Genomic DNA, 15,479 nt, shown 5'->3' on the forward strand with positions numbered 1-15,479 from the left:
CAGCATGGGAGCTGCCTTTGCCAGACGTGTGGGCATTAATATTAGATAGTGGAAAGGAGTTATTTTGGGATTTTTTTTAACTCGAAATTTCTCCCTTGATCAGTGTAAATTTTTAGTTTCTACTAAAACCCTCAGAACTCTGTACACACACAAAAACACGACTCCTTTGATGCAACATTGAACCTGCTTCCCAGTATAGTCAGTTTTTATCCAGCAGAGATATTGAATAATTATTTCCAAGTTCACTCTTTTTTGGTTAAAACAAATATAATGAAGTATTATATTTCTGTTTTTAAAGATGCAGTAAGATATTTTCATCCTCATTTGTACTGGTTCACATTGCTAGAATAGCATTAAATTACACTTTTGACAAAGATAAGCAATGATCATTGTAAGTGGTCATGATGGATTTTAAGTTATTCCAAAAATGCTAAAAGGAACAACTACATAAACCTTCAAATAAGTGAAAGAAAAACACATTTTGATGGATTCTGGACAGAGAGGGGTAATATAAAGTCTGGTTGCACTCCGGTTTGTAGCTTAAAAACAGGGCTCCCCAGTGATGCTGGCTATTACCTTTCAGGGAAATACAGAGAACTATATAATTTATGAGACAAGTATCTGAATCACGATCTCAGAGAATAAATCAAACTTAAAGCTAACAGGTATGATGCTACTGTACCCTTACTCCCATCATGTTAAAATTGAAATACAGCTGAAAAAAATGGAGGACTGATCAAGAAATTGATTCTAACTCAAGGCAGCAGGGAAGACACTGTCCCTCAAATCTTTTTCTATAATCTGAGTAAAATGGAGCTGATTCACTGATTTTATGACTGTTACAGCACAATTTTTAAAATCTCTGAATTAATTTGTTTAACATCCATGTTCTCAATTCACACAATCTGAACACATTAAAATATAAAAGTCCAACCTAGACTTCTTCATCAGGCATGTCTCATCACTGCTTTTATCTTCTGCATGCACCTTTCTACACCAGATTACATATTAATGAGAGCCTGAAATCTATTAATAAATTGCCAACACATGCCAAAGTATGTCAGCCTCAGGGGCTTCATGCACTGCTGAATATCAAAACAACATTCTAATGAAACTTAACATTATCAATCTTGTTTCCTTCAAAGCATTTTCCAGTCTGTTTCAAATCTAGTCCATTTGTTTGCTCTTTTCCTTTGCCTCCCAATCCCATCTCCCTTCCTCCCTCTCCCTCCAAACACAATCCAGAGCAGAGAAGTAGAAGTACAGACTGTTTGCACAGCCACAAGGTCAGCAGCCTGGTGGTGGGGTGATCACAACACATGAAAGGAAAATGGTATTGAAACATGTGTCTGTATTAGTCAGAAACCATAACTAATTAAGAAACCATAACTAATTTCATTAGTTTGGTTTGCTAGTGGAAGAGGCTGAAACCCTTGGCACAGACAAAAAAAAGACACGCCAGAGGTTAAATGGTATTTTTTTTCCAGAGGGAGGAGGAGACTAACCTTTATTGAAAGTAAACCTCACTGGTTGTAGAGGACAGGTTTCTCATGTACAAAAAAATATTTACAGTAATAAAATTTGGCCAACAATTGTATGCTATTTAAAGTCATGGCCATTTAGCCCTAGGAAGTCCAATGCTTAGGCTATTCTCTTTCAGACTTCCTCTTTGGCTTAGCAGTGAGCTTCCCAGGAAATTAGCATGCAAAATAACTCCAGGTGTCTAGAAGCTAAAGTGATGAGTCAATACAAGGGCAAACTAAAATAAATCAAAGCCCCATTATTTCCCTTGATGTAAATGAAAGCAGAAAATTTTTAAAATAAACTCATTCAATTACTGATTAAGGTGGGTTAGTTTATTTATTTTATATCAATTTGATGTTCCAGTCTTTTTCAATAATTCAATATTTCTAAAGCCCCTAAATGTTTCTGGGACACGGGAGACTGGTCACTCAAAGTCAAGCACCCAGCATGTAGCTGGAAATAGGACCCAAATACCTGGAAGATTATTTCAGTGGCACAGGGGGTATAATCTGAATAAATACAACAATTTCCAAGCAATTGACTTACACTGAAGACAGTCATCACCTCCTTGCTGTCATTTTCCAGAAGACGGAGCTGCCCTCTGAGCTGCCTTTGGAGCCTGGGATCAGGACATCCACTCTTTCTTTTGACCATTGTTAACTTCAAGGAGATATCTGGAGGAGGATATCCATTTTCAGTACTACAAGTTTTGTGAATCAGCTTTGGAGAACCAGAAAAAGCCTCAAAATCTTAGAATACACATTAAGATATATTTTTTCAGCTTCAGAGACAGGCACACAGTACACTGATCTACTGCATATTCTTTTACATTTTTGTTATCCTGCAGACATAGGAGCCTAGCATGAAACAACTTTGAGAGACAACTGATATTTATGGATGGAGAAGGAAAAAATAAAAGAAAAAAGCAAATAGATTGGTCATTGCCAATTTAGACAGCTCTGGGCATTGGAAACATGCTCAGATTTCCAAATATTCCACGTATATCAGAAATCAAAGCAAACAGATACTGCCATCACAAAAAAAAAAACCAACCAAACAAACAAAAACACCTGAAGAACAACAAATAGTTCTGCATATTACAATCCATCATGCTAATCTTAAATTCATAGCTATCTGATATGCCAGCCCCACTGCTTCAGAAGCCTTTTATAAATCAAATATTGTAAAAGCTGTTTCTCAGCTAAGCTTGTTGAACAGTACCAACCAAGTTAAAAGGTCCAACTGAAAGCTCACTTAGATAATTTTCCCAGCACATCTGAAAGCAGCTAGATATCTATTCCCAAGCTCTTGGCATCTGTTTTTGAGAAGCTTTTACTGCAGTTAAGGGTACAGCTCCAGCCAGCTTCTCTCACATAAAGAGGATCTTTGATAAAGCTGCTTTTATGCCACATTAATTTGTTAATTTAGCTCAATAACAGTAAATCATAAATTTTCAGACACACAGATGGGCACATATAAGCCAATAATACCCAGTCAGGAAGAATTCCAACTGCAAAGTATGTAAATAGGTCACACTTCCAGCAATATGGGACTGTTGTGCATACTAAAATATTCTACCTCCTCTGAGTTTCACATTTTAATCTGGTAAAATAAATGGTTTTCACATTCTAGTCTAATATGCTCTATCTTGATCTGTTTTCAGAGGGCTTCCTATGCATGTCTCCAGGAGTTTTACCATGACTTGCATAAATTACTCATTACTTTAAGGTCAGGAAGGGTGGCTCAGAAATATACACGTGTGTTACTGAATTACAAGGCCTCTCCCTTTAAGCTGTGGTCATATAGTCAATTTTTAGTAGAAAGAACACAAAATAGAGTCTCTGAATCTTGTTCAGATCACTGCTAGAGTAGAATTACTGACCTTTTCATTTTACCTGAAAACATAAAAACATAAAATATACTGGCACAAGAGAAGACTGACTTAAAAATGTATACATTCATTTTACTTAATCAAATTGGTTCTGAAGTAGAATATATATATAGTAGACACACAATCTAACTTTCTATAAAAGTTAATGAAATAATTATTACATTTAATTAAAATAACAGAAATACAGCTAGTTGTGTCAAAAAACCCCTATAATAATGCCTTATAGAGATGAAATATGATCTAAAATCCCATTATAATCTCCAGTCTGCTGCTGTGAGAAGCAAATTCTGTGAGACCCAAATTCTGTACACAGCAAGATGAGCAGGTACATAAAGCACAAATAATTTGAGTAGAAATAACCAGATGCCTGAGGAAGACTGCCTGCCACTGAAGTGATTTGTCAGGTCAAGGCAGAGAGCAGGGAACAGCTCAGTGCTGGTTTTGAAGGCACAAGAAGGGAAATGTGCCAAGACCCTCAATTCACAGTGCCTGCCATGAGCCCTCCAGAGGTGAAGCCTACTGAACCCACTTACTGAAGAACTGCATTCAATTTTCACTTCACTGAAAATACAGCATTTAAAAATAAAAATAGATACTTGGAAAGGCCACAAACTTTACAAGATAAGACATTTGAAGGATTCAAAGGCATATGTAAAATAAGCTATGAACTTTTTATTTGCTTCTCTTTGTCTTTTTGTAAGCTGTATAATCTAGTACATAAATTATTTCTGGTTTATATAGCAGGTGCTCTGTCTTTTTGTGAGAAATTCTCAACAAATCTTATAAGTTGGTCACTTCACAGCTGCCATGAAATAGATTATAAAACTTACAGGAGTGCTGACTGCAAATGTAGACATAGTTGAGTTGTCTCAAAAATAAAAAGTAAGCTGTGAGAAAATCATTATAATATAAAGATAGGATGGGAGAAAAAAAGCCTTACCAGTTGGAAAATTCTCTGCCTGACTGGGAAGAGTCCTTGAACTGACATTCATGCATTTTTCACTTGGAGAACACTCTATTATGATAAATAAAAGGAATAGTTATGTGCCTTTTCTAAGTCATATAAAAAACCCTGGAAAAAACCCAACAAAATACCCCATGCTCTCAAAGCATTTGATGCATCAGATAATTTCTAAGACAGAATAACTAATTTTTCCCCTTCCTGCTATATAATTCCCAAACCCCACAAAAAGTCTGCAGAATATTTCTTTCCTCCTGGGCTGGAGGGGGAAGTGAAATCTTTATTGCATCATTTTGATGTGAAACTTCAAGATGGGGAATTGATAGAGAGAAAGGTTCTCCTAACAGAATTCTCATTTGGGAGAGAGCAAGGGTCAGACCTAATTTTCTCTTCCCTTGCACCTATATCAAAAATGGCTCCCATTGAAGCTTCAGTTGTATAAATTGCTGTGCCTTGTACCAATTAATACATGGAGAAAAATAACTCTTCATCTGTAATATGAGTAGGTAATACTTGTGAGAGTGTACTGTAAAATCAAGTGCTTTGAAGTTTCAGGAAAATATCACAAATAAGGTATGTTTTGTATTAAGAGTAATCTGCTTTTTTTCTTTTAACCCGTATTTCTTCCTCTCCTTTGGGGAATGATATATTTTCGTGCTGATAAAACAGCCATTTCCATTCTCTCAAGGTTTCATATTTCTAAGAATAAAAGAGAAATAGATCTTTCATTTTTTCTAGAAAATTTCTGAGGCAATTTTCATGTATCCCAAGACATTATCCTATGAACCTCTGCTTTTAAAATTAACCCTATAATATAGCAGAGCATGGTAATTTCCAAGTCTTTTTGCATCTTCCCTCAAGTGCCTCTATGAATTTTACATGAACAAAGTCATGCAAATAAATAAGGATACATAAGAAAGAGTTTTTCCATCTCTCAATGAAAGGAAGTAAGCACTAAAAACATTGTCTTTAAGGCCCATTACTAGCAGATACTCAAACTAGAAATTGAAATCCCCACACACTTTAGTTTTTTAGGGTCTTTGTTGGGTGTTTGACAGAAGCTTTGGGGTTGGGGTTTTATTTATTTTCTTAATATGGGCTATATGATGTTTGTTTTTAACTAGAAATTTGATAATAAGCTCACCACCAAGCAGGCTGACTGTGTTTAGGAAATGTTCTAAATTTAAGTGCCCCAGAGCTTCTGGGAGCAGACTTGCCTGTAGTTCTACTTTTTCTGGTTTTAGTCACAATTACAAACAGAAGGTGTCAAAACTTTGACAACATGTTACTATTTTTATAATCATTTAATAGTTGAAAAGAACAATAAATTAGCATTTGTTTTTGATATGTGTACTATTATCACTATTATTTTGATATTTAAAACTATAACTTTCCTTGAGAGGTAGTTATCGAGACATTAACATCCATTTCTGTGACTTTCAGGAAAAGGCAAAGGCTACCAGCAAGCATTTGAATTACTCATCAGTTTAATTTCAAGTAAGAGTTTGCTGTTAAATTTGAGTGAAAGGGTAAGAGTTATTCAAACTGTATTTATAGTATGTTTAAAACTCTTAAAGTACTATAATTAGGTTCAAAAACTTAATAATAACTCTTACTTGGTGGAATGCCTTACATACTTCTTGAAAAGCTAAAGAGCAGCTTTATACTGCCCTGGGATGCTTGTACCTGGTCTTTGATATCAGAGGTGTTGCAGTTGTGAACAGAAAGATATTGAGCAAGTCAGTCACAGGACATATACTTTTAAATTAAACAGGTTTTTGCCCATGATTTTTGGAAGTATTTTCACATTAAGAACACTATTGAGCCTACTGTAAACTAAGAGCCTGGCCATTGCCACCTACCTATGTCCCTCCACTCCTCTACCCAAAAGGTCCTTCTGACTTTACCCCACAAAGCAGATTTTCTTTTGCACAAAGGCAGTACTACACCTCTGATAAAAAAGGAACTTAAAAATCATTAAAATAGAAACTTGGCTTCTGAATCTTCCAGGTATAACAAAAAGTGCTAGAAAAAACTTCTATTTCAGTACCCTGGCTCTTGGGTTCTGATAATTTTCATCTCTTCTTATCTTACTAAAAGATAATCCATTTGCCTGCCGCAAGTGAATTTCAATGTAGATTGTTCAATAGTCCAATCTATGCAGTATTTCTATGGAAGAAACATAGCTGCTTTTTTATTCCAAAAGAAGCCCATCTGTGTTCTGTGATTTTGTGAAAAACACAGGATAGTTCTCAGCTTGTGCACCATTTAAGAAACCCAGTAATTCAAGCACAAGGAGAAGCCAGGAGCAGAGGCACCAGGATGTATTGTTTGAGGTCTTACCCATTTGTTCTTGCAGCGTGTCCATCCCAGCTCCATCCCTGAGGGTGCTGATGGCAGCATCACTCTCCACATGTTTGCAGTCACACCTGCATATTTCCTGCTCTGTTCCTTCCCTCTCCAAGTTCCTGTCTTGCACTCCGTCCAGAGCTGGGACAATGGTGTTAGTGCTGAGCATAGATGTGCCACCTGCCAAACTCTCCATCATTTGAAGTTCCTCACAGTGACACAATTAACATCATCAACAACCTGAAAGGGAAAAAAAAAATCAATGATATTTTTTAAAAAAAGCATCAGAAAAGATGAGCACATTCAAGAGCGGTGCCTCTCCTGCAGGAGTTATTTTTAATTGTAATATGGATTAAAGAATTTTGCTATAGGCTTTTTTCAGAGGAACTGTTGTGTAACACCCAAATTTATCCCAGAAAAAGCTCCTGCAATGAGGTGGCATCACTGCTTTAGGAACAAAGCAACAGACTTGGCTAACAGCAACAATCCAAGGCCTGAAGTGAAATGTGCTTGTGCCCACTGCTAATTATTTGTTCTTGGCCAGCTATAAAGCAGAGCCTCCCAGGGATAACATCATTCACATCAACAGAGGAATTGCAGGGGAAAAACATCATTTTCTAAAGGTGACAAGAATGGAACAAGTACTGCATGCTGAATTCAAACAACAAAGAAGGTTTATATAAATTCAGCTAAAGAAAGAATCCTCCACAGGAACCCACTGTGCAGGAAGACAGACATCCAAAGAGCCAAGTATTACTTTGCAGCAAAGCAGAAAAATGAAGCCCTACTGAAGCTAGAGGCTGAGTCTGGCAGCAAGACTCCATTTGGCATGATCAGGAAGAAGGAATAGAAATTGAATTAGAGTAAAAGTGGCTGCAAGCTTCACTGCTCCCTGCAGTCACTGAGGTGAGGCATCCTGCAATCCCATTTCTTGAGCACAAGCTAGTTCAGTGTCAGGAAGATGCAGCCAGACCACCAGCCAAAGCATCTGCAAAGGATGTGACTCATGGAGCCAGAACATGCCCACTGATATTTACACTTCTCCTCAGTGGGCTTTCACGTGTGACGTGTGTCTAAGTGATTTCATAAAGGCACAGGATAGATTTTGCTTTAGCCCTGTCATTTGGATTAAATCTGAATTCCTCTGTGTTTACTCCAGCCATACTCATTAACGAGCTATGTTCATGATGAGTGTCCAAGGTTGTAATCTTTGGGAAATTTCATCTCATTTGTTTTCCAGCAGAAATTAGTTAAATCTGAAGCTGTAGATGAAAGATGCACTCTGGCTCTGCTAAAGCCTCAAATTAGTGCCTGGTCACCTAGTATCCACTTATGATCTGCCTTCAGTCTGGTCAAGAAATGTCTCACTTCTCCATCTACCACGCAATGGAATGTCCCAAAGCACATGTTTCTGGCTTTTTTCTTCACAACCCTGCCTCTTCCAACACCTCTTGCCCTCCAAGCTTCACATGATAGATCCCTAACCCCGAGCAAACCGAGTACCAACATGAGCAGCACAACAGCTGCCAGCAGCCTGCCAGGGTATGTACTACACAGGACAAGGCAGGATCTGTCGGCACAACTTTCCTACTCCTTTACAGACATTGAAACCTTTGCCCCAAATGAGCACTTCTTGAAAAAGCAGTGAACTATATATAGACCATGCAAGTTATGCAATTATAGAAAATTAATGAGGTATAGTTACAGGTTGGATCACCAGCTCAGAGAATTAAATCATAACCAGATCTACCACAAGTTAATGAAGTATGAAGAAATCTAGGCTGGATTTTGCTTTAATGTTTTCATTGTCCCATTTTGCAATTTATTCAAAAGTGCCTATCAGAATGCTGAAGCTGACTTTCAAGAGATGCTTTTGGTGCTGCATCACAGTTCTCCATATAAAGCTATGTGTAAAAATTCATATATGCACCTACAAAACAGAGGAGGTAACTCAAACACAAGTAATTTTTATCACTTCCCTCACAGAAGAACATTTGAATTATTATATACGATTGACACTGAAAAACTGCCTATCAGACTTAATGACCTAGTTATAAATGATTAAAAATACAAGCCTGCCAAAGGCCAAACTCACTTTGCCATGAATCTGTTTTCCATTTATATAGCTGATCTTTTCCTTGAAGTAATGACAGTAGGTAACATCATTCTTTTCATTACTGTACCTGGATTATATGTAATGCATTCCAATTTTTACACTTAGAAATGAAATACTTTTCTGCATCTATTTTGTAAATAATAGTATGTCCTGTTGATGAAGATGTAAATATTTTGGTATTAATGATTATTTGGTTCCTAAGGAGGTTGTTTAAATTACATTGTTCTATGAATCCAAAGCCAGTTGTTATTTTTAGATCAGGATTAGCCTTAATGCCAGAAATGAAATTCAGTGTCCAGATTATTCATTTTTTCCATAAGCTCCTATCCACAAGCAAAAATATCATCCTGCACAAAATTTAGGGAGAAAACGTACTCTGACTGGAATTATTAGAATTCAGTTGAATTGGAGGAGAGATACTGATAAAATTTTTCATCTCTTCTGCACCAGCTTCTGTGGGTAAGAGTAACATATATGCAGGTCTGTGAATGAACTTAGAAATCTTGGTGCTACAAGAGCAAGTAAGACATCTGAACAAATCAAAATGGATATAATCTGTTTAAGAAGATTCAGTCATGGAGCCTAAGCCAAGGAAAAAATATCAGAATGAATGAAAGAAAGGCAAAACAGGTATGTCCATCTGTATATTTTCTCTGGGTTCTTCCAACATGCACAGAAGAAAAACTCAAACCATAAACATTTTTAGCAGTCATATTCTTCTCTAAAGATTTCTTTTTCATTTTTAATGTTTGCCTAAACCACCAAATGTCAACCCATGTGGCTCTATGTAAGTACTGAGAACAAAATTGTAAACTCTCCCATAACTAGGTCCTTGTCTAGCTAGGCCCTTTTGAATGTTTATCTGGCATCTAAAGGTATCCTAACTGACACAAATTTGGTCCCAAGTGACAAAGATTTCATAGAAATTTACATTAAATCCCTGTACTTTTATCATTTGCCTTTAACTATCATGTAAGTATCCCAAGACACATAAGCAAAGCTACAGTAAAATTATCCTATTTATTATGCTGATGCTTTCTCAATTATTAAATTGTTCCACCACAAATTAAAGCAGATTTAATGGCACAGAACCAGAGAACAACATTAATCTAATATAAAACAGCTTTAGAGAATACTAAACTGCAGTGTTTTAGTCATTCTCATTATTAGAGATTTCTTCATAAACCTATGATGCTAGTAAGTATAATGGTAAATTAGGAACTAATCATTTGTTGATAGTAACAAATACAAGACTGAGATCTTCAAGAGTAAAGATCTTTAAGATATAAAGATCTTCTAGAGCAAAGATCTTGTTCTAGAGTAAAGATCACTAACCATATAAATTTTGTCATCTCTAACTAGTTCTTGCAATTTACATTTATGTGTAGACTATGTGTGCTGACTAAGCATTTTATTTATAATTTAGAAAGAACTATTTTTCTCATGCTTTTTGAGGCATATTTGCACAAAAAATTCATATTTGGTGCAGGATGTTTGCCATAAAACTTAGTGATCTTCCTTTTCTTCTGAACCCAGAGCCAACCTCTACTCAAAAGCCATGCAGCCAAGACGTGGCTCTTCCCACTGCCCAGGGGGAGGCTCAGTTTCCGAGGCAGCAGAGGGAGGAGGAGCAGATTCTGGACAGTTCAACACCCTGGGTGCCCTGGTGTCCTCCCTGTCCATGGCCCTGGGTGCCCTGGTGTCCTCCCTGTCCATGGCCCTGGGTGCTTTGGTGTCCTCCCTGCCCGTGGCCCAATCTCCCTGGACACTGGGAGCGTGTCCAAGGGCTCTGTGTGCTGCCCCACACCCTGTCCAGGCTTGTGAGGCTTAGAAGGTCACTCCACCTTCCCTGTCCCTTCTCAGGGCACAGCAGGCAGGAAAGGACAGTATCCAACAGCTGTTGGACATCAGGGGGAAATGAGACACTATTTTTCCTTCTGGAAGTTAACCAGAATAATTCCTTTATCGTGCCTTTCTGTGTGTTGTTGCCTCCTATTCGCTGAGTGTTTTCGAAGCCCAGCTAATCAGAAGAAAAACATATAGCTTGAGATTTTCCATGTAGGCTGAGGGTTGTTTTTCTCCCCTGCCTTTTTTATTATTTTAAGATGTGTTGTGGATGACAGGAACGCCAATTGATTCCCATTTAAAGGGTGTTGAAGTAGAAAACCAATAACACTCACTGAACCAGATTCTCCCCCTCTAAAGATATATTTCTGAGACTAGGACCTGGTATACAAAAATGGGCTTTATTCAAATTAGCCTCCTAAAACCTGTATGCAATACAATATTTTTTCATTAATCATCTTCCCTCTAGGAGCCTCAGGAAAATGTACTAATGACTTACTAAGGACCTGTCTTGCAACTGTACTGCCCTAAGTTAATCTAGGTCATTTTCCCAAACTGATGCTAGAGTAGTTATTTTATTCCTTCAGTTCCAATTAACATTTCACATCTTCTGTGTTAGGCTACAAACATCTTAAAGCCAAGATCATTACAAACTTTTTCCTTAGAGAGTAAATCACAGATTTGATCTCTAAGAAATTCAGTCACAGGCATGAATGTAAGAAAAAGAAAATAAACATATCAGGTTCTGTATAGGCAGCAGTTTTTATGTATTCCACATAAAGGTAAGCAAATCTATAATCAGGGTAAACAAACCTAGGAATCTGAGTGCTTTCCAAAAATGGAAGATTGACTCCTTTATCACAGAAGTAACTTGAGTTTAGTTAGCAATTCTCTGTAAACAATGTTGCAATAGGTATCATTGTTCCCAGCTGGTCTACGAACAAAACAGCCCTAGCAAGAGATCCAATAGATGCCTTCAAAAGCTTTAGCCCTCCCTATGATGAATTTTCTTTATATCTCAGTAGCATTGAAATATATTTTCCATCCTCAACACAGGTCTAAAAGCACCAAAATGTCCAAGTTTAGATATGGAAAACTGGAGAATAAAATCCACAATCTCATAACTGCTTAAAAATAAGCATAAACTCCAGAGATGCTTTAAAATAAAAATCAGATCACTGCTAGAATACTATAAAAGGCATCTGTGAATCTCAGTACTTCATTCCAAGCGCTAGATGTGACAGAACTTGGCCTGTGGCAGATAACGCAGAGAAATAAAGTAGGAGCTGTTGCTACTGAATCACAGCCCAGCTGACACCACACTAGGAGAAAGGGGGAAACAGAGCAGCACAGAAAATCCCAGCAGGTTCTCATAACTGTGACAGATCACATTTACACATATTTTCCAGTGATTTCATTATGGGCACACCAAAGAACAGAACACTACTGAAATTACCCATTGAACCGGCTGCAATTCCAACACATTGACAATAAAATAGTCAAACACCACAGTCAAATACCAGACCACAAGCACCTAAAGTAGAGCAAAAGAGGGAGATGTAGACACAGAGCCCAGGACTTCCCCTACCTTTTCCAGGTCTGATCCACTGTAACATGCTGGTAAAGAGCAGGCAGATCCCTGCCTTCCTCAGCTCTGCTCAAAACTGACTCCAGCACAGCTCTTCCTGTTTGACCTTCTTATCTTTCCTGTTGATTGCACAGCCTGGCTTGGATGTGGCCAGTACAGAAAGTTGTCTATTAACCAATACTGTTAATTCCAAAACTTTTTTTTCTTTTTTTAAAGAAAGAAGCATTCCTGAGAAAGGAGCTGAGCTACTAAAGTTCATTATGCAAAGCAGAAATGTATCCAGTCTGCTGGAAGGTTCATTCACACACTCCAGTTTTTCAACGCAACAATTTATTGTGGCATTTTGCATTGGTGGTTAAAATCTCCAAGGGACACATCCAGGCCATTGTCTTAAAGAAGCATTGTTCAGAAAAAAGTTACAAGGAATGCTTCAGATAAAGAAAAGGACTTTGTCAGCCTTTTGCTTTTGATTGCAAAAATTAGATTTCTTGCTATCATTATAGCTGAAAAAAACACTGATGAAAAATTGTTTGACAAAATACTTCTACCAAAGGAGTTTTGAAAAAAACTTCAAAGTCATCTAAGCCTATATTTTTCCCAATGGATAATAATCTTTCAGTCCCTATTTCTGAGTCTCAATCATTGTAGAATCTACCACTGATTAGTATGTCCCTAAAATCTTAAAAGACACAACTAACTTTTATTTTAGAGTACTGAAATTAGGAGAGATGCAGCTCACTTCAAGAAACACATAACAAAATAGCACCCACCAAGTGAACTCCAGGCTCCTTAGCTCCCTTTTCCATACTATCTAAAATAGTTTTGGTTAGAAGGGACCTTTAAGAGTTGTCCCATCCAACTCCTCCCTGCAATCTTCAGCTGGGTCAGAAATCCTCAATTTCCTCTGTGATTTTACTCTGAAGTCATGCTCCATGGTATTTCATCCCACTGCAGCCAGTACTTCAATTCTTGGTGATGTATATGGACATTTAGTTTAGGTGGAAACAAGAAAAACAAAGTTTTCAGTTTTAAGGTAATGACATCAAAAGTTGGCCCTGTATTTCCTGTTGTCTTGTTGGGATGGTACTAATCTGCATTACAAAACTTTAGGTGAATAGCCTTATTGGACCAACTGCTCTCATGAAATAACTCCAGAGACCAATATATTGCAGCAAACAGGAAAAAACAGAGGTAGCACAGATTGGTTTCCACATTAGTAATCACATCCCTTATACTACATTCTAATTAGTATGAATTGTGCTACCTGTTTCAGGTTTCCTTTAGCTAAAAATAGGCTTCAAAGTTGTTTCTTTTAGGCAATTCTTTAACTAATAAAATTACATGAAGACTTGATGGTCCTGTTTATGTTGGGTAGTCCCTAATCTCTTCAGAATTATTAAAAGAAGCTGACAGGAAGCTGGGGAGGACTATTGGGTGTTGATACAAAACACTTCCTCTAATTGTCTCTCCCTGGGATTGCTTTTCATCATCCTGTTTGTCTGCCCTTCTGCAGCTGCATGTTTTTTTGACCATTTTTTCACTTCAGCAGCTTGTTTTAGGGAAAACAACACATTTTAATCTTAAGGCTGACTTATACCTTCCAGTATAACTATTATTCCATCACAGTCAGGGAAATATCTATGAAGAAACAGTCCGCTGCCAAAGTAACTCTAACTTGTAAAAATATTGAGGCATAACTCGCTTGATTATTCACTGGTAAGTGACAGAAATACTAGTTTTACATGAGAAGGGATATTTCTACAGATTTTACTAAATTCCTGTCTGATTTCTTTCATCTCAAGTCCAATAAAAGTTAATAAGTATATTGTCCCTTGCTGGAACCCATCATAAAAAAAATCCTGTTTGTTCCATGTTTTGCTGACACTGGCATTCTCCACTATTTACATCTAGCATGGCAAATTTGAAATCACACAAGATATTGACTGCTGTCTGGCTAAATTAGTCTCTGTTGGTTCCTCTTTCAACTAGTAATTGAGGTACACCCACTTAAAAGAAATGTAATATTATACAATCTGTATTTCAAAGTTAAAAAAATCAATTGAGCCCCTAGATGTGAAAACATTCAGCTTGAAGTACTAACTCACAGTGGTAATATTTTAGTAAACTTACTCAACTACATTAATTCTAGCCAGATTATCAGCATGCATGGATATTAGTTGTGTTATGTGCATGCTATGATTACACACTACTTCCACAGAAATAGGTTTGGCCATATGTTTCCTTTTGATTAGCATGTTATCTCTCCACAGCAACTGCATATAGAACTAGCTAAACTGCTTTCTGCTGATCTCCTGTCATCTTTGCATCTGCCTGCTTGAAAACCAGATAGCTTTACTTCCCCAAGATCTTGAAAAAACACCATCCCAGCTCCATAGCCAGGTTCAGAAAGGAAAAACAGAAAACATGAACAGAAAAACACACTGTCACCCATCTGTACGGAAATGCTGTCGCCTTCTAGTCTGCAGGAAGATGCTGAGTCAAAGCATCCAGCTGTGACAGCACTTCCACAGCTTCTGAGCCATTTACACAGCCCACCAAATAATGGCTAAGTTTGCTAATGGTAGCAATATGAAATTTATATTAAATTAATATTATATGATATTAAATTAATTACTATTATATTAATTAAAATATATTATATTTGTATTGTTTAATATAATATAGAATTTAATATTAAATTAATATTGTATAATATTAAATTAAATAATGAAAATGCTAATAATAGCTGTTACTCAGCTTGTTACTCCTGAGCGCAAGGAGGGCCATGGTACACACCTGACAGAGCTTCCTCCCAAGTTCAGCATCTCCCAAGTGCCACTGCTACTCTCTTGAAAGCACTTTTATCTGCAGACCAAAAAGCCAACACACTCCTAACCAGGGAAGCCCATATTGAAATCTCAGCAGGCAAAAGGGGATGCAGCCATGATTGGATTCACAATTCCATCTCAGCCACAGCATGGATCATAGGCCTTCCACAGCAGAGAAGGAGAAAACTTCTAGAAGAGTCTCATCAGCTCAGAATAAAAACTGTAATTATTACTTACCACTTAGAATCACTAATCCTTAGATTAATAATTTCATTTCTGTACTTTATGGCTGAGCAGGATTTATTTTCTGCCCCATAGGAATAACAGCCTCCCCAAATCAAGCACAAACTTTGGAGTCCTGTGCAGCACAGAAAGCA

The 15,479-nt window shown here is 37.2% G+C and overlaps 1 protein-coding gene across 1 annotated transcript in view; it reads right to left on the reverse strand.

The window, feature by feature from the left end:
- Positions 1-12,366, reverse strand: part of SH3TC1 (SH3 domain and tetratricopeptide repeats 1) — a 28,522-nt gene extending 16,156 nt beyond the window's left edge. Inside the window, exons 1-4 of the mRNA XM_030947596.1 lie at positions 12,275-12,366; positions 6,720-6,965; positions 4,356-4,430; positions 2,071-2,198 (exon numbers count right to left, since the gene is read on the reverse strand). Coding sequence (XP_030803456.1) covers positions 2,071-2,198; positions 4,356-4,430; positions 6,720-6,924 — 408 coding nt within the window. The 5' untranslated portion in view covers positions 6,925-6,965; positions 12,275-12,366. The remainder of the gene's footprint in view (positions 1-2,070; positions 2,199-4,355; positions 4,431-6,719; positions 6,966-12,274) is intronic.
- Positions 12,367-15,479: the final 3,113 nt, after the last annotated feature.

This window comes from Camarhynchus parvulus, chromosome 4 (genome assembly GCF_901933205.1).
Source record: "Camarhynchus parvulus chromosome 4, STF_HiC, whole genome shotgun sequence".
NCBI classification, from domain to species: domain Eukaryota; kingdom Metazoa; phylum Chordata; class Aves; order Passeriformes; family Thraupidae; genus Camarhynchus; species Camarhynchus parvulus.